Source organism: Panicum hallii, chromosome 3 (assembly GCF_002211085.1).
Source record: "Panicum hallii strain FIL2 chromosome 3, PHallii_v3.1, whole genome shotgun sequence".
NCBI classification, from domain to species: Eukaryota; Viridiplantae; Streptophyta; class Magnoliopsida; order Poales; family Poaceae; genus Panicum; species Panicum hallii.
The window spans coordinates 61,760,744-61,782,968 of NC_038044.1; the positions used below are offsets into that span (position 1 = coordinate 61,760,744).

At 44.8% G+C, this 22,225-nt stretch overlaps 2 protein-coding genes and 1 long non-coding RNA gene across 5 annotated transcripts; 1 reads left to right on the top strand and 2 right to left on the bottom strand.

The window, feature by feature from the left end:
- The first annotated feature begins 2,825 nt into the window (after nucleotides 1-2,825).
- Nucleotides 2,826-4,783, top strand: LOC112885609. The gene is made up of 2 exons (XM_025951191.1): nucleotides 2,826-4,044; nucleotides 4,365-4,783. Exons 1-2 carry the CDS (start codon nucleotides 2,826-2,828, stop codon nucleotides 4,406-4,408), a joined length of 1,263 nt encoding a protein of 420 aa, XP_025806976.1. The 3' UTR covers nucleotides 4,409-4,783.
- A 4,115-nt stretch (nucleotides 4,784-8,898) lies between these two features.
- Nucleotides 8,899-12,084, bottom strand: LOC112886867. 2 transcript variants are annotated; one of them, XR_003227448.1, is made up of 5 exons: nucleotides 12,005-12,084; nucleotides 11,259-11,933; nucleotides 10,599-10,636; nucleotides 9,571-10,435; nucleotides 8,899-9,477 (listed from the first exon to the last, which is right to left on the bottom strand). It is a non-coding gene; the product is annotated as an uncharacterized LOC112886867 (long non-coding RNA). The 2 variants fall into 2 exon arrangements; XR_003227447.1 differs by having other exon boundaries at nucleotides 8,899-10,435.
- Nucleotides 12,085-12,336: 252 nt separating this feature from the next.
- Nucleotides 12,337-21,942, bottom strand: LOC112886869 (probable ureidoglycolate hydrolase). 2 transcript variants are annotated; one of them, XM_025952884.1, is made up of 12 exons: nucleotides 21,560-21,942; nucleotides 21,360-21,445; nucleotides 21,039-21,113; nucleotides 20,751-20,879; nucleotides 19,934-20,020; nucleotides 19,634-19,836; nucleotides 19,463-19,565; nucleotides 19,293-19,384; nucleotides 18,740-18,802; nucleotides 18,408-18,648; nucleotides 13,012-13,082; nucleotides 12,337-12,829 (listed from the first exon to the last, which is right to left on the bottom strand). In XM_025952884.1, the coding sequence occupies exons 1-12, from the start codon at nucleotides 21,749-21,751 to the stop codon at nucleotides 12,732-12,734; spliced, it is 1,440 nt and encodes a 479-aa protein (XP_025808669.1). In that variant the 5' UTR covers nucleotides 21,752-21,942; the 3' UTR covers nucleotides 12,337-12,731. The 2 variants fall into 2 exon arrangements, with proteins under 2 accessions (XP_025808669.1, XP_025808670.1); XM_025952885.1 differs by having other exon boundaries at nucleotides 13,042-13,082; nucleotides 21,560-21,938.
- Between the last annotated feature and the right edge of the window lie 283 nt (nucleotides 21,943-22,225).

The window sequence follows — 22,225 nt, forward strand, 5'->3', positions numbered from 1 at the left end:
ACCAAAGTAGGTTTAGTAAGTACCCCAAGGCGGGACCAGTGCCGGAGGCACCGGTTGCGCCGTTACCAGCTGGAATAGACATGCTATTCGACTGGCCTTGCTCGAAATAGCCGAACTATGTCGATGCAGGTAGATGTTCGCAGTGCAGTCCCACGAACGGTTACGTCGGGAAGTAGTCGTTCCACGAACGGGCACGCCGGGAAGTAGACGAAGTAGCCGTTCGCACGAGCAGCTACGCCGGGAAGTAGACGAAGTAGTCGTTCAGGGAGCGAGCAGTCGCGTCAAGACGCTCCCCAAAAACCTAATTGCCCGCGTCCCGTGCAGGACCGTCAGCGAGCAGAGGTTCCGGAGGCCCTGCTCACGCTAGAACTGTGCGCGCAGTGCTAGCGGTGGGAATGGCAGAAAGCAGCTGAGGGAGAAGAGAGAGGTCTCCTGAAGAGGAGTACCTGTAGGAATGCTGAGATGAGTGAGGATGGGAGAAGAGGGTGCTGAGATGAGTGAGGATGGGAGGAGAGCAGCACATCACGTCGCACCGCACGTCACGTCACGTCACGTCCGGCCGCGCACGCGCACCGTCCGGCCGCGGCCCGGCGAGGCGAGCGAGCGCGCGCGCGCGTGTGGTTCACTGTCCTCCTCTTACCGGCTTCTCAAGCGGTGTACACGAAGTCCACCTTTTAAGTCGGTTGAGATCCTCCTCAATTCGCGGTACGGAATTAAGCATTGATTCCCTAGCATTAATAGTGGGCTTTAAATTCTTTTAATGCATTAGAATAAATGGGCCAAGCCCATTACTCCAACAAAGCTTTTCTTTGTAGAATGGTTCAGAAATATTCGTATGCCTGATAATATCGACTGGTCAGTCGTTGGGGATTTCAATCTTATAAGGAAAGCCGAAGACAGAAACAAGTCAGGGGCAAATGCCAATGAGATCTTTATGTTCAATGAAGCCTTAAGTGCTCTCGGCCTGGTAGAAATACCATTAAAGGGCAGGGCCTTCACTTGGTCAAATAAGCAAGACTCTCCACCACTAGAAAGACTCGACTGGTTTTTTCATCTCTCTCTTGGAATTCCAGCTACCCAAACACAGTGGCAACCTCCTTGGCCATGCAGTCTTTCGACCATACACCATGTATAATTCACATCAATACCAAAATCCCTAGGGCTAAAGTGTTCAGATTTGAGAACTATTGGATGGAACACTCCAATTTCTTGCAAGCGGTACAACATGGCTGGACAGTGCCTGTCCATTGTCCTGACCCTGCAATGAAGGTTATGGCTAGATTTAAAAATCTCAGAAGAGCGCTCAGGGCTTGGCAAACACACATCTCCAGCCTCTCCTTACTGATAGATAATATCAAGATGCTTATCAACTTCCTAGAAGTCTTGGAAGAATTCAGAGATTTATCACTACATGAATGGAATTTCAAAGAGCTCTTAAATGAGAAATTAATTTCTCTGCTAGATCAACAAAGGATTTATTGGAAACAGAGAGGGAATCTTAAATATGTCAAATTTGGTGATGGCAATATCAAGTTTTTCCATGCCAATGCTACAACAAAATTTAGGAAAAATTCCATCGCTTTCCTTCAAAATCAAGCTGGAGAACAAATCTTTGATCACAATGGTAAAGCCGATTTATTATGGACAACTCTTAAAGAGAGGCTTGGAGTATCTGAATTCAGTCACATTTCTTTTGACCTGGCCTCCCTGATACAGCCCTCACATGAACTGGATTTCCTAGAGGCACCTTTCACAAAAGAGGAGATAGACCAAGTGGTTAAAAGTCTGCCAACAGATAAGTCACCTGGGCCCGATGGATTTAATACTGACTGCATTAAGAAATGCTGACACATAATTGCTCCTGATTTTTATGTCTTACTGGATGCTTTCTTTAAGGGAGATATCTGCTTACAAAGCATTAATGGATCATATGTTACACTGGTGCCAAAGAAAGAAAACTCTGTTTCAGCTGTAGATTTCATGCCAATCTCCCTATTAAATTGTCCAATCAAGCTCATCACCAAATTGTTGGCTAATAGACTGCAGGTGATTATCAGAAACATTATACACCTCAATCAATATGGCTTCATCAAATCAAGGACTATACAGGACTGTCAGGCTTGGTCCTTTGAATATCTACATTTATGCCACAAGTCAAAAAGAGAATTGGTTATCCTGAAGCTTGATTTCGAGAAAGCTTTCGATAAAGTAGAGCATCAGTTTATTCTGTTGATGTAAATAATATGTAAGCTAGGGACCAATATGCATAAAGAATGAATGAAAAAGGAGAGGGGTGTGGCCAAGTGCTACAGTTAGTTTTTCCCCCAAATTACAACATGGTATACAGAGCTAGGTTTAGGGTTTGCTCCGCTGGCCGCCGTCGTTGTCGGTAGGCGCTCGGCTCGCGCGCGCGGGCGCCGCGGACGGCGCGCAGGCGGCGCGCGCGGGCGCGTGGGCGCGCAGGCGGCGTGCGGGTGCCGCGGACGACGCGCGGGGCGGCGCGCAGGAGGCTCGGGCTGGCCGCTGGTGGAGCTGCTGCACGCGGGCGTGCGTCGCTCGGGCTGGCCGCTGGTGGAGCTGCTGCACGCGGGCGTGCGTCAGCTGCTGCACGCGGGCGTGCGTCACTGGGGGTGCTGCGGCACGCGAGGGGCTGCAGGAGCTCGGCAACAGGAGCAAAAGTGAGCTGTTGTGCAGAGGCAACAGGAGCAAAGGCAACGTGCTGGGTGAGCTGGGCTGAGCAAAGGCACGCAGGGAGACTGTTGTGCAGATTGAAGGGAGAAGAGCTGTGTCATTGTGGAAAGGAAGTCTTGTTCGATTGATTACCAATGGAGATGCTGAGTTCGGAAGAAGAGGCTGCAAGGAAGGCTGCAAATGAGCAGCATAGCCGCAGCAAGAACGAAGAGGATTCACTCATTACAAAAAATGAGATGAGAAGTGAGATGAGGTGTATGATTCAGGAGCTTATGGGGCTGGGTTTGATTGGGTCTAAGGCGGTGTCTGGACCGTCTGAGTTGAAGCTGGAGCTTGTGCCAAATGATGTGAAACTAGAAGGCAGCAAGAATTACCTGAGCTGGTCTAGGAGAGTGAAGATGCTTCTAGCTGGAAAGAGGGTGGAACACTACCTGGAGGAGGACTGTGTCGAGCCAGATGATAGACTTAGTTCAGAATGGAGAATTTGGCACACCACTAACTCAATTATAGTGACATGGTTACTGTCATCTATGTCCCCATCTGTGAGTAAGATGGTTGAAGCTATGCGTACTGCAGCACATATTTGGAAGACCTTGAGTAATATGTACTCAAGAAAAGGAAATGTGATGATGATGATGGAAATTCAAAATAAGGCAGATGCGGTGAAACAAGCAGGAAGATCTGTTGAGCAGTATGCTAGTGAACTTCAGTATTTATGGGGTGAGCTAGATCATTACGCTCCACTTCACATGGAGTGTTCCAGAGATGCTGTGGCTGTTCATAAATGGGTAGAGGATAGGAGAGTAACCCATTTCTTAAAGAATTTGGATCCTGAGTTTGAAAGTAGGAGGGCAGCCATCTGCCATCAAGAGAGCCTTCCTACTATGGAGGAGGCCATTTCGGCTATGCTTAATGAGGAAAGTAGACTTAAGGTGATGGGTGGTAATGATCCAATCAAATCGGCATACAGTGCTAGTGATGATAGAGATTGCTATAACTGTGGAGAGAAAGGACACTTGAGTTACAACTGTCCTCATCCGAGAGGGAGTGGTGCTCGTGGTGGTGGTGCCCGTGGAGCACGTGGGGGTGCTCGTGGTGGTCGTGGTGGTTATGGAGGAGGTCGTGGAACCCGTGGTGGAGGACGTGGTAGAGGTCGTGGTGGCCCTAGAGCCAATATAGCTGTTGCAGAAGAAACACCATCTATCACGCTAACTGGAGAACAAGCTAAGATGTGGGAACAGTGGCAGAAGAGCAAAGAGTCAGAGAAATCAGCTAGTACTCCACCTGATGTCACTGCAACCACTACCGTTCAACACTTCGGTAACTTCGCCAACTACGCCCACTCGGGCGAAGGTACTCAGGCGCAGGCACTTGCATCCTCATATAGAAATCATGTAGACTGGGTCATAGATTCAGGGGCATCCAGACATGTCACTGGCTTATCTCATACCTTTAAGACATACATCCCACATGCTCATTCTGAAACTGTTCAAATTGCTGATGGCACCTCACAACGCATTCAGGGTGTAGGGTCTGTAGAATGCACACCATCTATTAGATTATCATCTGTTTTGCATGTTCCCTCTTTCCCAGTTAATCTCCTTTCTGTTAGCTCGATCATTGATCAATTCAAATGCATAGTAATATTTGATGAACAATATTGTGTGTTTCAGGAGAAGAGCACTGGGAGGAGGATTGGGACTGGAGTCAGGCGTAATGGACTGTGGTTCATCAATCATGAGGAGGCAGCACTAGCAGCAACAACGGAAGGGGATGAGGAAGTAGTCATTTTGCTCCACCGCCGGTTAGGCCATATACCTTTTGAGAACCTATACAGGTTGTATCCCGAAGTGTTTAAGGGTCTGGATAAAAGTAAATTCGTATGTGATGCTTGTGAACTTGCTAAGCATACAAGAGCAACTTATTCTAGTATTGGTATTCGGAGTTGTGAACCTTTTATGCTTATACATTCAGATGTTTGGGGCCCTTGTTCAACTACTTCTGTGAGTGGTTTTAAGTGGTTTGTTACCTTTATCGACTGTCACACCCGCATGACATGGATTTACATGCTTAAGCACAAGGGTGAGGTTCTTCGTTGTTTTAAAGATTTTCATAAAATGGTCACTAATCAATTTGGTGCCAAGGTTAAGATCATCCGGAGTGATAATGGGACAGAATATGTGAACAATGGGTTTGCCTCATATTGTTCTGATCAAGGGATCATTCATCGGACAACATGTCCTGGTACACCACCACAGAATGGGGTAGCTGAGAGGAAAAATAGACATTTGTTGGAGGTAGCAAGATCCTTGATGTTTCAAATGAATGTGCCTAAGTATCTTTGGAGTGAGGCGGTCATGACGGCTGCATATCTGATTAATCGCATGCCGTCCAGGATACTTGGTATGAAATCACCAGCTGAATTACTGTTGGGGCAAAGGAATTTTAAAGTTGCACCTAAAGTGTTTGGCTGTGTGTGCTTTGTGCAAGACCATCGACCATCAGTGGGTAAATTGGATCCACAAGCCATTAAATGTGTATTTGTTGGTTATGCTTCTGCACAGAAGGGATATAAGTGTTGGGATCCTATTGGAAGGAGATTGTTTGTGAGTATGGATGTCACATTTAGAGAACTTGAACCATATTACAAGGCACGAGGTGATCTTGACCAATTCTTGGACGAGTTCTCTTCAGCCACCGATGGTGACAGTAGAGAGGGGGAGAAGAATGGTAAGGAAGAAGTGATTATTGGAACAATTCCGTGTCAAGTTGGGGTGAAGCATGATGATGAGATTGGAAGAAATAATTGTCAAGAAGATGCAGAAACAAATACAAATGATGTGATTGGAGCACATGGGGATCATGAGGATAATGAAGAGGACAATGATGATGATGAAGTGATGACTGTTGGAAGGATTCCATGTCCAAGGGCGGATAAGACACCAATTGTGTATCAAAGAAGGAGGTTTAAAAGACAGGGGGAGCAAATCATGCAACCACAGTCACAGCAGTCTGAATCTTCAGTCCCAGACCCTTCCTCGGGCTCTTCTCCATCAAGCTCCTTGCCTTCTCCAGAGATAAGTAATTATATTCCTCATACTTCTGATCATATAGAGTTGCCCCTTGCACAACGTAGAGAGCCTAGAATTAATGCTGGAAAACCTCCTTCTCGTTATGGCTACGAGCATGATATTGCTAACTTCATTTCATATGCACATGTCTCTCCTGCATATAGAACATTCATTGCATCTCTACAGACAGTGCCTATTCCGAGGGATTGGAGGTGTGCAAAACAGCATCCTAGGTGGAAAGAGGCTATGAAAGAAGAAATGCATGCTCTAGAAAAGAACAAAACATGGGAGCTTGTCCAACTCCCAGAAGGGAAGAAAGCGGTTGGCTGCAAGTGGGTCTTCACTGTGAAGCAGACCCCTGAAGGAAAGGTAGAAAGGTACAAGGCAAGATTGGTTGCAAAAGGATACAGTCAGACATATGGAATTGACTATGATGAGACCTTTGCTCCTGTTGCAAAGATGGGAACAGTTAGAACTTTAATCTCTTGTGCAGTCAATTTCGGATGGACTCTTCATCAATTAGATGTGAAGAATGCATTTCTTCATGGTGATCTAAAGGAAGAAGTTTATATGGAGATCCCACATGGATTTGCAAATAGTCAGACTGTTGGGAAAGTGTGTAGGTTGAAGAAGTCACTGTATGATTTGAAACAATCACCACGTGCATGGTTTGATAGATTTCGACGTGCTGTGTGTGGTATGGGTTACTCTCAATGCAATGCGGATCACACAGTGTTCTTTAAACATAGAGAGTCATCCATCACTATATTGGCTGTTTATGTTGATGATATTGTAATCACAGGAGATGATATAGAGGAGATCAAGTGCCTGAAGGAGAAGCTTGGGAAAGCATTTGAGGTAAAGGATCTTGGACCACTTTGTTACTTCCTAGGGATTGAGGTTGCTCGGTCATCGAAAGGGATTGTTCTTTCTCAAAGGAAGTATGTCCTTGATCTGCTAACAGAAACAGGAATGCTTGGGTGTCGACCTTGCAGCTCACCTATTGACAAGAATCATCAAATATGTGCTGAGTCAGGAGACTCTGTTGATAGAGAGACATATCAAAGGTTAGTAGGACGGTTGATATATTTATGTCACACAAGACCTGATATTTCTTATGCTGTGAGTGTGGTGAGTAGATATATGCATGATCCCAGGACCGGACATATGGAGATTGTTTATCGGATTCTAAGGTACTTGAAAGGAACTCCTGGAAAGGGGTTATGGTTCAGGAAAAATAGGCATTTGAATCTAGAGGGATACTGTGATGCTGATTGGGCTAGTAGCAGGGATGATCGAAGGTCCACATCTGGGTATTGTGTGTTTGTCGGAGGTAATCTTGTCTCTTGGAGAAGCAAGAAGCAAGCGGTGGTAGCTAAATCTACAGCAGAGGCTGAGTATAGAGCAATGGCATTAAGTCTATGTGAAATGATGTGGTTGAAGCGCTTATTGGGGGAGCTTAAGGTATTAAGGAATGAGACTATGAGACTTCACTGCGATAATGTGGCTGCAATAAACATTGCAAACAATCCAGTTCAATTTGACCGCACTAAGCATGTAGAGATTGATCGGTTCTTCATCAAAGAGAAGATAGATAGTGGGGTCTTAAAGTTAGAATATGTGAAGTCCTGTAACCAATTAGCTGATTGCTTCACAAAGGGTTTAGGTCCTAATGAGAATGAGTCCATATGTGTCAAGATGGGTATGATTGATATCTTTCGCCCATCTTGAGGGGGAGTGTTGATGTAAATAATATGTAAGCTAGGGACCAATATGCATAAAGAATGAATGAAAAAGGAGAGGGGTGTGGCCAAGTGCTACAGTTAGTTTTTCCCCCAAATTACAACATATTCTAAACATTATGGAGCACAAAGGCTTTAGACCTAGATGGCTAATGTGGATGAAAATGATCTTTAACTCTGGAACCTCCTCCATCCTCCTAAATGGGGTCCCAGGGAAAGTATTTCATTGCAAAAGAGGAGTGAGACAAGGGGACCCTCTCTCACCTTTGTTATTTGTGCTAGCTGCAGATATCTTGCAATCCCTCATCAATCAAGCCAAAATTGATGGTCTTCTGAACCTGCCATTGCCTACTGGAGCTGGAAGCGACTTTCCAGTAATTCAATATGCAGATGATACTGTAGTTGTCTTGGAGGCCTGTGAACAACAGCTAACCAGTCTCAAGGCAATCTTGGACTCCTTTGCCCAATCATCTGGATTAAAGGTTAATTTTTCTAAATCAGTTATGGTGCCAATCAATATCACAAAGGAAAAACTGCAATAATTGGCAACTACTTTTGGTTGCACCACTGGAAGGTTGCCTTTCACTTACTTGGGACTTCCCCTAGACACAACAAAACCCACTGTCCAAGAATTCCTTCCATTGGTCAAAAAATGTGAAAGAAGGATTCTAGTCACATCAAACCTTCTGTCTCAAGCAGGAAAGCTCATAATGGTGAACTCAGTTATCTCTTCTTTCCCAACTTTCATGATGTGCTCCATGAAGATTCCAATTACTGTCATTAAACAGATTGACATGTACAGAAAACATTGCCTATGGAGAGGCTCAGATATAAACTCTAAAAAGCCACCAAAAGCTGCATGGAAGATGGTCTGTTTGCCAAAGGAGGAGGGTGGACTAGGGGTCATTGACCTTAGAGTGCACAATGAAGCTCTTCTCTTGAAAAACCTACACAAATTCTTCAACAAGGTCAATCTGCCATGGGTAAAATTAATTTGGGACAATTATTACAAAGATGGTAAATTGCCCAACAAGACAAAAAAGGCTCCTTTTGGTAGCGAGATATTTTAAAACTCCTTGATCTGTATAAGGGATTGGCAATGTCCAATGTTCACTCTGGCTCCTCAACTTACCTTTGGGATGATATGTGGAATGGATTACTCCCTAAATTGCATTTTCCTGAGCTGCATTCATATGCTAGGAACAAATGTCTCTCTGTACAAAAGGCAAGATCATTAACCCATTTTCACAGTATCTTCCACATCCCTCTCTCAGATGAAACTTTCAACCAGTTTACAGAATTTCAGAACATGCTGTTAAGTTTGCCCACATCGACTGAAAATGATGTTTTGACTTATATTTGGGGTCCTGATTTCTCTTGTTCAAAAGCATACAGACATTTAAAAGGCCACATTGAAACTCCTCCAGTATACAAATGGCTGTGGAAATCCTGTTGTCAATTAAAACACAAAACTTTCTTTTGACTCTTGCTAAAAGACAGGCTCGGCACAAGAGATTTATTAAGAAGAAGAAACATATTTCTAGAGGACTATAATTGTGCAGTTTGTAATACAGGGGTGGATGAATCACTTGAGCATCTTTTCCTACACTGCAGCTTTGCCACACAATGCTGGGCTTCACTGAATCTTAACAGTGACCTGAATCTGAATCCACTGCAAACCTTGGAGATCTTCAGAACAAACCTGCAAGTGCCTTTCTTTGTGGAAAATTATCATCTTGATGTGTTGGAGTATCTGGGTTTCTAGAAATATGCTCATCTTTGAATCAAGAGCGCCGTCAGTCCACAGTGCAATAGATTTTTTCAAAAAGAACTTTGCAATGGTTATCCATCGTGCAAAGGCAAAGAATTCACAATCCATGTCATCATGGCTAGAAAGCTTTAGCTCTGCATAATTCTGTAACCCTGTAACATTCCTTTTTTTTTCAATATATTCAGTAGGGGATCCCCCCCTCCTGTTCCATCAAAAAAAAAATTGTTACCGTTTAATAATTTTCAGAGCATGCTATGCAGCCATGGTACATTAATTCAGACCCAGTGCTCCTTACTTCTCTGTCCGCATCTTCAGTGAATAGTCCACCTATCAAGCATCTTGGAGAAGTGGCACATACAATGGAGTCAGCTACTCAGCCAGATTGCAGTAATTTCTTGCGCAAACAGTTGGAGGACTGCCTTTCCAGATCGTCCAATCCAGATGACAACTTTATTCCTAATAAATCCTGATGAATGATAGTTTATATGCAGGCCCGGTGCAGGGATGATGGTGCCACTGCCATTCAGCTTATTATTGGCAAGAATACAGTTGTTGTTTTGGCAGCGGATGACTTGATTCCTCCACATGCTCACTTGGCCATTGTCATGGCTAGGACCTTGACCCCCATTTGACATGTCCTCTGGCGATGCATACTCCTTGGGCTTGTGGCTGTGACCTGCAAGGGGAAATATAATTTCAGTAGCCATTTATTTTGCGGCAGCTTGTCCATTTTGCAAACATCGCGGTGCAGCTCTGGGCAAACGTTGGAATTGACATTCCCCCTTCTGCTTCAGTGTCGGGTCTCTGGGAACTCGCAAGACCTGAACACCTCCCAGCTAAATTTTTCCACACATATCTTCTACTGTGCTCATGGCAAATCTGGAAGCATCGTAACGAGGTGATCTTCAGAGGAGCAGAGCCGTCTCTCCTCAGACTACTGCTGGCATGCAAGGAAGAAGCAAGGCTTTGGCGTTGCCGATTGCCGCGCTCAGATCAAGGAATAAGCGAAGCCTGGTGCCATTCCTTTTGTTCAAATATGTAATCTCTCACTAGCTTTCGGTACACGCTCTGCTTTGTAAATCTGCTGAACCTGTGGTTTTTTTGAGCTGCAAGAGGCTCCATGAAATATATTTGGTGGGGATCCTCTCCCCCCCATTTCCCTAAAAAAAAACTGAAATGTTACTGCTACATCACTATAATGACAATTGCTCCTACATCACCGAAACAAAAACAATATTTCTAGGATATATTTTTATTTAACACCTTTACTTCTAATAATTATGTTATTATTTGACTGATTGAAAAGAAGATGGGAGTACAAACCTCTTTATCAGGGAATGAAGATCATACCGATTGGCACTCTGCAGATCGAAGACATAATTAGACATGTTAGTTGATAAATATGCGGGTATAACGATGCGAGTTAGAAAGATATGTAAGATAGCCAAAAAAAAGCTGGCAACTCCTACTTGACATATCAACTCTAACAGCTGAATCTCAACCTTAAGTTGGCCCACACCAGGGAATGTCAACTTGTTTGCCCATGACCTCAGGTACAATGGTCATCGCATGGGCTGAGATATAGCTCAACTGAAATGTGCTAAATTACCTCCTTGGCATTGAAGTGAACAGAAATGTTTATGGGAAAACTGAACTGCCAAACTAAGACAGAGCCTGTGTTAATGGCGCTGCTTGTAGAGATAGCGAAGACATCAATCAGTTGTTCTACTTCATCTGATAAATATATAAACAAAAAAACTAGAAATTCAACTGATGTGAGTGGTGTGCAACACATTTGGTTACTCTCTTACAGCACATATATCCCAGTTAGGACAGTAAACACAAAATTTCGCCGATTGGTTCAGTGTGACAGTGCAGTATATGTTATATTTTCATATTATCTGTAGTACATTCATGTGAACAGAGTGGTGGATAGACATTCTAGTGATTGTTTTCTCTAGTACTTTAGAGTTGAGGAATTACCTTTTTTGCGTCACTCAAGGAGCTTTATCATTTTTGTCACTATCACAGAAGCAACTTCGGAGTTCAGCCTGTCAGGCAGACACTGTAGATTTCCTTCGATCCCATCTTCCACCAACAATGTTGCCAACTTGCCATTGAACATTCCTTGGAAAAAAGAAAGCAGGTGTGCCAGGTCGCCGAATCAGAATTTTAGAGAGGCCCCCTATTTTGGATATGGTATTTTTCAAAAAAACCCCTGAGTATTTTTCAAAAAGCCCCTGGTTTAGATCGCGATTATTAATCTCAATCCGATATTTTGCAGCAAGACCCTTACAACGTTATAAATAAGCTCCCCATTTCTTATATCTCCTCCCTCGTCGGCTCCAATCGCTTGTCCGCCGCCTCCCACCGCGGTCGGCCCATCCCCCCGCTCCTCTCCTATGTATCCCGACGCGAAGAGTGGAGGCGCGCGTGATTCATCGCATCCGATTGCCACGGCGGCGACATTACGCCCTCCGGCGCCTCCCGTTGCTGCGCCCGCAGCACGCCGCTTCCCCATCGCCCTCCGCCGGTCACGGCACTGCTATGTTCGACATCGACGAGAGAGGAGGAGCCTGCACACGAGGCGTGGTGAGTGGCACCGGGACCGACTCTGACAGCGGCTTCGACCTCGGGCATTCCGTGCTCTTCCCCCGCCTGACGCCAAAACTCTCAGGTTTGAACAATTTAGCAGATGTCATCACCGAAGATTCGAAGATAGTACGTACCGTGAATGCAATCCTAGCTCGACGAACTCAACTGGTGGCCCAACTTCTGCAGAACGGCTTTGACAGAAAGGGCGTTGGGCTAGACAGCGACAGGCGTTGGGCAGCACAGAAAGGGCGCTACACCAAACGCCACTGACTGCCCCTTGATCTCCTCTGCAGGGAAGCAATTTTGTTTTGAGAGAGACGGCTTGCTCAAAATACAACCGGCTGTTGGTCTATATTGATCTCACTCTTCATAAACCATAAGATGGCATCATGCCACCTGCCATCTCATCATATTGGGTGAATCAGATTTCTGAAACCGAATGCGCCAAGGACCCATGCAACTAGTGTTAATAAGACTTTCTTTTTCAAGTGTAGAGCACTGCAAATCCAGGAGAATGTTGGACTGCGAAAAATCTGAAAGAGGCCCCAGCTGCTGATTGTTTCAGAGTATGCTACCAGCATCAGACGGTACATTCATTCAGATCCCGTGCTCCTTACATATCTGTGCACATTTTCAGTGAATTGTTCACCTATCAAGCATCTAGGGGAGGTGGCACACTGGGTGCCAGATTGCAGGCCTGGTGCATCCAGCTGATAATTTTATTCCTAAATCCTATAAATGATGGTGTACATGCAGGCCCGGTGCAGGGAAGATGACGCTACTGCTGTGCAGCTTATTATTGGCAAGAACACAGGCGTTTGTGTTTGGCGGTGCAACTTGATTTCTCCGCGTGCTCACTTGTCACTCCAGGGACAGCTTGGCCATTGTCAAGGCTAGGACCTTGACCCCATTCGCCATGTCCTCTGGCGATGCATACTCCTCGGGCTTGTGGCTGTAACCTGCAACAGAAAAGATGCTGCTTTCAGTAGCCATTCATTTTGCAACAGCTTGTCCATTTGCAAGCAGGTTGTGTGGTAAAACTGAAATGTTACTCCTACAACACAATATTTCTTGGAATATTTTTATTTGACACATGTACTTCTGTATATGTATGAAAAAAGATGCTATTGTTTTGACTCATTGAAAGGTGATGGTCTGATGGAGTACAAACCTTTGTAACAGGGGATGAAGATCATACCCATTGGTGATACTCTGCAGATCGAAGGCATAATTAGACGTGTTAGTTGATAAATATGCTACTATGATGGTACAAATCAGAAAAATATGTAACCTAGATATCAAAAATGGTTGTCAACTCCTCTTGACATCTCAACTCTAACAGCTGAATCTCTTAACCTTAAGTCGGTCACAACGGGGCATCTCTACCTGTTTGTCTGTGACCTCAGGTACAATGGTCATCACATTGGTTGAGATATAGCTCTACTGAAATGTGTTAAATTACCTCATTGACATTGAAATGAACAATAATGTTTATATCATCCAAAAACTGAATTGCCAAACTAAGGCACAAGCAGCTGGTTCTATTTCTTCTAGTAAACAAACAAACAAGAAGTTCAACTATGTGAGTGGTGAGCAACACGTTTGGTTACTCTCCTATACAGCACATATACCACAGTTAGGATCTCTAAACACGAATTCTAGGCTCAAACCGCTCGATTCCATTGGGCCATGTCGCCTCGTTTCCTCGTCCGTCGGATCTTGATCCAGCCGTCAACCAGGCACGGTCGCTAGCGTTTCTCGAACCTTCGTCCCGAGCGTGACGAAACGCCATCGCCGCCGCTGTCTCCACCTACTCCCGCTAGCGGACACCGGGCTCGAGGAGAGCTTGCGCTCCACCTGCTGAGCCTCCCCTCATCAAGAAGGCCAAGCACGAACGGGCCGCCGCAGCCTGATACTCGCCGCTGCGCCTGTCCCTCCCCTTTCCTCCCCCGCTCCAAATCTTCACTGTACACGGCGCCGTCGCTCTTTCCGCTGGGGCCGCGCTCCTCACCTGTGCCGCCTCCCCTCCGAGAGAGCAAAAGTAGATGGCGAGGCGCAGAGCGAGAAGTATCAGTATATGCAGCAGCGCTTGCGTCCTCCGCACCGGCTATTGGACGCGGATGCGGGGCGACCGAGCTTTACGGGGTAGGCGGGCACCAGGAGGTCGATGCGGAAATTGATCGCCGCCTGGCTAGCTAGCCTTCCTCTCACCGTTCTTCCCGTTACTCTGCCGCGCGTCTTGCCCTCGTCCAGCTCCTGGAACAACCTGCTCTCCTCTGTCGCAGCCATTCTAGATACTGATGACGGCATCACTGTGGCCATGAACTCCTGCCACGCTGCTCTATGGCATGTGCGTTGCGCATCTTATCACAGGGAAGAGCAGTGCCAACGGTGACTCCTCAGTGTGCAGTCGTATCTGTTGTGCCTACAATGTGCTCGACCAAATGCCACTTCCATGGCAAATTTCCTTGTGGTATGTCGCTCACATCTGGACACCCTCCCTCAGCAAACACAGATGAAACATTCATATATCTGCAATTTTTATTTGATTTTCACAGTGCTCACGGCCAACTGCCAAGCACGATGTTTTGGTATTTAGGGTGTATTCATAATTTAGAACTTAGGCCATTGCTCTCATAGTGGAAGCTATTTTGGAGTTCTATATATTTATCTCTGAAACTCAGCATCTTATCATGCCATGTACCTCTTACATAGAGCACCTCTGTTTTGTCAAACAAATTATGGTATATATCGATCTCAAAAGTTTGATTTACATAACTGCGCACATTTGAAAATTAGTTTTAACTACAGTTTCACACAATGCAAATTATATCACTTTATCAAGGATCAAACCATCTCGAAATATTTTAACAGTGAAATGCTTCTTTGCTAGGATTACTAGCAGGGGTAAAAAGGTCCATAGTGTAGATCTTTGCAAATAGATATAATGACATAGATTATGAACGTTGAATAACATTTTGCACCTATTATACTATATTTGCCTTTATTTACATATTTTTCATAAGCGAATGAGCAGATACACTGAAGCAGTATACTAAAGACATACAAGAAATTGAAGTGAAAAAGATTCATGCTGAGGATAACACAAGCAAACTGATAAATGCATTGTGCAAGACTAAATAGAAAATACATCGATCTGTTTGCCCTGATGTTGCCTTACTTCTGTGTGCCTTTCTACTAATCATCTTCTCCACCTTAGTGACATTTGGATGGACAGTGTGAGTGGGATTAGGATGTCATATAGATGAGATAAAATGCAGGCGAACCTATGAAAGGTGTGCTGAAGAGAGCTGATGATATTTTAACATTTTCTGAGTTGCATGGAATTGAGCAATCCAGGCATCTGTGGGTATTATAATTTCAGCTAATCCCGTCCCCTCTTGAAGCATGATCGAGCAAAAGTGAAACTAAGCTCCCTCAATGCTATTTCAATAGTGAAACTGTCATTTCCTTGCAGGAGGCAGTCTGTGCAGCACCCTGAAAATGTTCCTTTAAGCTTTTCCCCTCGTGTATATGCTGCTTCTTTCGTCATGATCGTTTTGCTCTAATTTATGAGAATTTGCCATTGCAAATTTTATGTCCCATCCTATGATGTCCGTGATGACAGAAACAAGGTACAACAAGCCCACTTACCATCCTGCTTGTGTAATGTGCATTTTCAGGTGTTGCCAGCAGGATAGTTCAAATATACCATGAAGAAGCCACTTGCATGGATACAGAAGCTGCTGAGGATAATTTGAAATATATTAACCAAGAGCTTCACACTAATATTTTTTGAGATACAATTCTGCCAGCAAGTCTTCACAGTTAATTACATTTTTTTTGTTTGTATACTGCTATACGATAAATAAAGTGATGCATGGAAATTTGTTACGTTTGACCCAAAAGGTATTTTGCGTCACTTGATTATAGTCAATGACAGCTTATGGTTACACCAGAATTTTGCACTAATCTTATGTTATTGTAGTGATTCAATGTTATTCTTTGTGCAAATAGTAAATAAAATACAAAAACTGATCATATGTCAAACAAGAAGTCTATTAAAAGACGCAATTCAGTACAAGAAAAAGAACACGAACAATTACATGCTAAAAATATGAGGTACATCATGTCGAAGAAACGTTAGTGGTCCATTTCACAACCCATGGGGTGGCTCGGCTCTGCTTTCTAGTAGTAAACACAAAATTTCGCTTATTGGTTTACTGTGACAGCGCAGTTTTACAGCTAGGAGATGCAGACCTTCCATTTTTCATATTATATGTAATACATTCATGTGAATAGAGTGATGGATAGACATTCTTGTGATTGTTTCCACTAGTATTCTAGAGTTGAGGAATTCCTTTTTGTACGAGTGTCAAAGGAGGCGCTTTATAGTTTTTGTCAGTATCACATAAGCAACTTCAGAGTTGCTTCAGAGTTTAGTCTGTCAGGCAGAAACTGTATATTTACTTCGATCCCATCTTCCATCAACAATGTTGCCATTGAACATTCCTTGAACAAAGGAAGCAGGTGCATCCAACATTGCTGCCAACTTGACATCACGCGATGCCCCAAGTATTTGTGACAAAATTTACCGCGCGTATCGAATGCAAGGCAAGGGAGACGATGGAGAGAACTTCCCACGGCAGCACCAATCGTTTGGGCCTAATCCACAGTCACTCCGCCGACTCCCTCCCTCCCCCCTTCGCCCAATCCACTCACCGGCAAGCCGCCATCGGACCCTGTCCCCAGCATCGCCCTCTCTGGCTCGCGAGAACGCCAAAAGACGAGCTGGTTGCAAGGAGGCAGCCAAGGAAAGGCGATGGAGCCGCGGCCCGCGGGAGCATCTGCATCCACGTCAGGAGAATCTCGGGGCACGGGGCGCGCCAGGCCGGAGGTAGCAGCTGGGCGCGCGAGCTTCGCGGAGGCGGGCGAGGGGCACACGGTGGCAGGCGTCGCCGGCGGCAGCGCGCGCAGCCACGTCGCCTAGCCTCGCCGAATCAACTTTTTAGAGAGAGGACCCTATTTTGGATCCGGTATTTGTATATCAGGATCGCGATTAATAATCGCGATTCAATATTTTGCACAATACCCCTAGTATTTTTCAAAGTATGCCCTGGTTCGGATCGCGATTATTAATCGCGATCCGAACGAGGGATACTTTGAAAATATCAGGAGTATTTTGCAAAAGGACCCCTGATTTGGATCGCGATTTATAATCACGATCCGAAATTTTGCATAAAACCCCCTAATATTTTACAATAAGCCCCAGATCTCTCCTCCCTCGTCGGCTCCTATCGCCTGTCCGCCGCCGCCCAACGCCGGCGCTCTCCCCGCCTCCCGCCCCAGTCGCTCATCCCCTGCTCCTCCTCTCTGTATCCCAACGCGATGAGTGGAGGCGCGCGTGCGATTTGTCGCATCCAATTGCCACAGCGCCGACCGTGCGGCCTCTGCTGCGCCCGCAGCACGGCCGCTTCCCTGGCGCCCTCCGCCAGTCGCAGGGGCTACTATGTACGAGCAGCATGCACTGCGGCTTGTTCGACATCGCCGGAAAAGGAGGCGAGGAGGAACAGCTCGAGGGATTCTTCGGGAACATGCAGCGGCTGCACACGAGGCCGTGCCGAGTGGCAGGTCCCTATCTGACGCCAACAGTTTCAGGCTTCAGCAGTTCAGCGGATGTCACAATCGAAGACTCGAAGGAAGTGCAGTGAATGCCAGAGTCAAGCTGAGCTGTGTTTGTATGTTATTCGTGTTGCCAGCACCAAGAGGGATGGTTCTGACGCTGCAATGTGGCCATGTGGGTCGCTTCTTTAGTCTTTAGCTCATCATCATGTTTTCCCAAACTTTTGAAGTTTTTCGATGAAAATTTGCCATCCATTCTGTTATGACAGGGAGAGGGGATGGACAAGGAATTTATGATATTTTGCTTGAACAACAGTCCCTAGGAAACAATTGTATGGATGTTCTCAAACAAAAAGGAACATTTGCAAAACACATGGATTTGGGCTTTCTTGAGCTAATGTAAACTGTTACTACTGAGGATATAAATTGAAATTTCAGTAGAATGAAATAGCATAAATGGGGCGAAGATAGTTCAAAGAAATATGTCAAGTAGTTATGGAACTTTTTATCTGGTATTCTGAATTTTCTGTAATTGTTCCGTTCCATTGTGTCTATTAGTTTGTTCTGTATAAACAGCTACTCTAATTTTATTTCCTATGCAGTCACATCTTCCAACAATTCGTGAGCAATTTCTGCTGGAAATTGAGGGATATCTCAGTTATGGAGGCCATGTCTCAGTTATGGAGGCCATGTCTCAGTTGGACAGTTGAGGGATCAATAGAATCAGAAAATGGAGCCATGAAACATTTTGAGGTAGTTTGTTTTCTAAAAAAAAAATATTCTGCCTTTTTATTTCCTGGTCGGAAATTTCAGTATTATTTTTTCCTATTTATTTTATGCTAACATAGGGACCTAAAGCAATGAACAAGAAAAATTCAGAAATGGAGAACATCAAAGTTGAGGCTAGTAATGCACCTGGCCATGAAGAGTGAATCGTGGTAAGCTCTGCTAATCATCTTTTTATACTCCAGGTTCAACTGTTTTGCAGAAAATTCCATTGCCTCAACAACTGATTTGTCAGATAGAGCAGGTGGATCCTGGTTGATGATCTTGAATTCTGAAAGCACCACTCCACGGTTCTTTGATATCTCTGTTGCAGATCGGCGAATCTTCTCAATGACATCATTCCTTCTCTTCTCATCAATATCTCTTACATCTGTATCAAGAATACCATGACTTTGATGGTTGGAAAATCATCATATTTTCCTGAACAGTCATATTTTGTTTGAAAGGAAATAAGCTCCTACCAATTTCTAGGTGTGATTTACTTGGGATGCTATTGATTGCTCCTGGATGTAGCTGCAGAATACCTGGAGAAGAATAATTTAGTCAAATTAATACAAGGTTACGCATATCTTGACAGTTTGCTTCAAATGTTTAACCTTTTCCTTTTGAAAGAAATCCTGCTGGTATGTTGGTTAACCTTTAGAATCATAAATATCCTTTACAAATTAAAATAGAAGTCAAATCATCTAATTAAGCTTCTAGCCTACAATGGGATAAAACATTAGAAAATAACGCTTGCAGTCTCTTCATTTTATTTCAAGGCCAGAATATCCAAGTCGCATGCCTATTGCCTTGGCTAAATATGATATATTTTGTTTGACATGCGGAGAAGATATAATCCAACAAGTATGGGTGCACATAAAGTGCAGTGAGAAAGCCACAAACTTCATGCAGAAAACAATGTGCTGAGCAATACATATTTAGTCCAAATGTACTACATGATATCATGATGCCACAAGCATGAAAGAATGATAGATTTGATGTCGAAAGTTAAATATTGTTTATGAAACATACCAACAGTGCCAACAGTATCAATTGATCCTGATTCCAGGACGTGTTTCTCGACTGCTAATGCCAGCTCAGCTGCTGCCAGTCCAGCATCATTTCTGCAAAAGACCCTTTTTACATACATATATGGGGAGATCCTCCCTTACTAATGTAATCAAACGAATGCAAATGCTAACCTTGCAGGCATGAGCACTGCCCCTGCATGACCCCCGTTGCCTTCAAATTCCACCGTAATGCTTGCAGGAGCAGCAATAGCAGTAACAATGCCAATGGGGATACCTGTTGTAAGAATAGATATTAGTAAGAGCAATTTTAAACCTCAGACATACTAATTACTTGGAATCTACCTTCCTTCTCCAAGATGGGACCCTGTTCAATGTGCAATTCTATAAAAGCAGAGTAACTGTCTTTCTTTAAGAACACACTTTGCAGGTCTTCTGGATGCATCTTATATCCAGCAGATTCTGCAGCATCTAAAAATGACACATTCTGATTGTCAACTACTTTTCTGAGGGATTGAGCTAGTTCTTCAATCCCTGCCATTAAGCGGCTGCATATTTTAAAGGAGTCAAAAGATAAGAACCAACAAATTAGAGTCATGCAGCGATTGACACAAGCAAATTTGATCTTATTAGATAAGGGTCCACCTTCCCAAGCAGCTAATTCCAAATCGCGTAGGCTCCTCTGATGTAAACATAATGACATCCAAAGATCTTTTTGGCTGGAAACCAGATCTGTATGGCACATGCAGGACAAACAGGTAAGGTTCATTTCAAGATGGAAAACAAAGCTAATCTAATGTTTACATAGCCGGTTCTTCGGAAAAAAAATGTTTACATAGCCCAGAGTCATGACCTCAAAATACTGACAACCTAGACAAAACATGTAAGGTTTATGCCAATGTGAGTACTCTGCTTTTTGGATCAAACGGTAAAAGTTTTATTGATAAAGAAAAAATAATGTAAAGCATCAATTTCTTGAAATCCAAATAAGCGCAATGCCGCCAATGTTCAATAACAATGTAGCACAAAGGTTCCGGACTATATTTTGAACCTAATATCTCAAGTTGAGAGCACATTTCTAGTGCATTTGAGAATACAATGAGGTAGATGTCAGATGCGTGCTTGGAAATACTTAGTTACATCCCACGACAGAGGTGGATCTTCAGTGGTCTATCAGGCGGTTGCAGCACAGAACTAATCAATATGCAGCTCAGCAGTTTGATCAAATTAACAACCCAACAATCTGATCAAGCACACTACAACAACAAAATAATTTCACTCATGTAAGCGCTAAAAACATCCTTGTATAAGATGTATGATGGTCAAAAAACACACAAGCTGCATGGAAAGGGAAAAAAGAGACACATCCATGTTACAGATGGGAAACAGTAAACAAATTGCAAGCCAAAGAACCATCTTTGTTTCAGAAAAAGTGAAAGATACTTTGGGCAGTATCTGCTACCTTTTTAGAAGACTAATTGCCTCAAGAGCACCAAGAACACCAACAACACCGTCATATTTTCCTGAGAATGGAATGGCATCAACATGAGAACCAGTTCCAACTGCTCCTAGCACAGCTTCGGAACCCTCCCTGTACAGAAATTCACAATGTCAAATTGTAACAAGAATTCCAGTACATATCAAGTTTAAACAAAAGAAGAAGAAGAGATTTTCGAATCATAGGTACTACATTACAGCAGCATCTCACATGCTTTCAGCAGAATCTGAGAGATGTCAAACACCAACTTACCAGCGGCCAAATATGTTACCAACAGCATCTTCCCGAACTGCAAGGCCGAGCTGATTCATTATCCCTTTGATATACCTAAACATAAAAAAAAACAAAACAGAGGACGACAATCAGGCATCGGCAAAGGTGGCCATGGATGCTCATTATTGCCGCACAATGGTAGCTTTAAATACCACATTTGACACGGGATGGGATGGCCACTTTGTTAAAGTTGCCATCCGAATCCAGAATGCAAACTAAAGTAAGTCACTAAGTCGACCGATCAGTGTTATGATGATCCATCTTTTAAGCGTGGAACATTCTAGGACTAATTTCAGTTACCTTCGAGCCTGCACATCCTTGTCGCTGTACAGAATGCGGGTCACGGATGGCGCGGGCGAGTCCGAGAACGACGCCAGTTCATCAATCTGGAAAAGGCACATCGTGGGGAAAACACCATTTCAGTTGTCACTTGTCAGTTCACAGTGATACCCTGCAGCCCTGCACAGCATGAGCGTGCAGCTAAGGGAAGGGAGGCGCACCTGACGCTGCAGGCCCTCGGAGTCGACGCGGAACGCGGTGGAAGGGCCCTCGCCGCCATCGGAGGCGGGGAACCCGGCGAACTCCTCCATCGTCCGCCGCGCCACCGCGTCGTCGTGGCCCCCCGCGGCGGCCGCGGCGCCGACGAGGAGGAACGCGAGGAGGACGCGCGAGGCCTTGGTCTCCGACGTCATGCTTCGTCTCTGTCTGGCTGCTCTGCTGGGGTGCAGGGAGAGATTTGAACGGCGGGCGGGGGAGGTGGAAGTGGGAGACGACGCGACGGCACTGCCGCTGCTGCTGTTGGTGGTGGCGAGTGGTGGCCTGACTGGCTGCGTGCTGACGAGGAAGACGACACGGCGGCGGTGGCTGCTTCCTCACGATCACGAGCGGAATCCTCAACCAATTCTTAAGAAAAAAAAAAGAAAATAAAAAACAGAATCACACGAGTGGAGCTGCGGCGGGGGGCCCTCCCGGATTCTCTGCGGGCTATCGCTTTCAGCTGTCACCCTGTGCGTTCAGGTGTGCGTGTGCTTTTGATCTCCTGCGGAATCTGATGGAGCAGAGGATCCCTCGCCCCCTCTCAGGAACCGGGGCTTTGGCTCTGGGACCCACGTACCAGCGGCCGGGCGGCCCAAGGAGCAGCCTGTATGGAGGGGAGGAGGGGACAC

What these genes read in the sequence shown, in the direction of transcription:
- LOC112885609 (XM_025951191.1), top strand. Translation starts at nt 2,826, where the DNA reads ATGGAGATGCTGAGTTCGGAAGAAGAGGCTGCAAGGAAGGCTGCAAAT. An exon ending in CTACGCCCACTCGGGCGAAG is followed by an intron (nt 4,045 to 4,364) that starts GTACTCAGGCGC and finishes TGTGTGTTTCAG; the next exon opens with GAGAAGAGCACTGGGAGGAG.
- LOC112886869 (XM_025952884.1), bottom strand. Translation starts at nt 21,751, where the DNA reads ATGACGTCGGAGACCAAGGCCTCGCGCGTCCTCCTCGCGTTCCTCCTC. An exon ending in TCCCATCTTGGAGAAGGAAG is followed by an intron (nt 19,566 to 19,633) that starts GTAGATTCCAAG and finishes TTCTTACAACAG; the next exon opens with GTATCCCCATTGGCATTGTT. An exon ending in TGATACTGTTGGCACTGTTG is followed by an intron (nt 18,803 to 19,292) that starts GTATGTTTCATA and finishes ATTCTTCTCCAG; the next exon opens with GTATTCTGCAGCTACATCCA.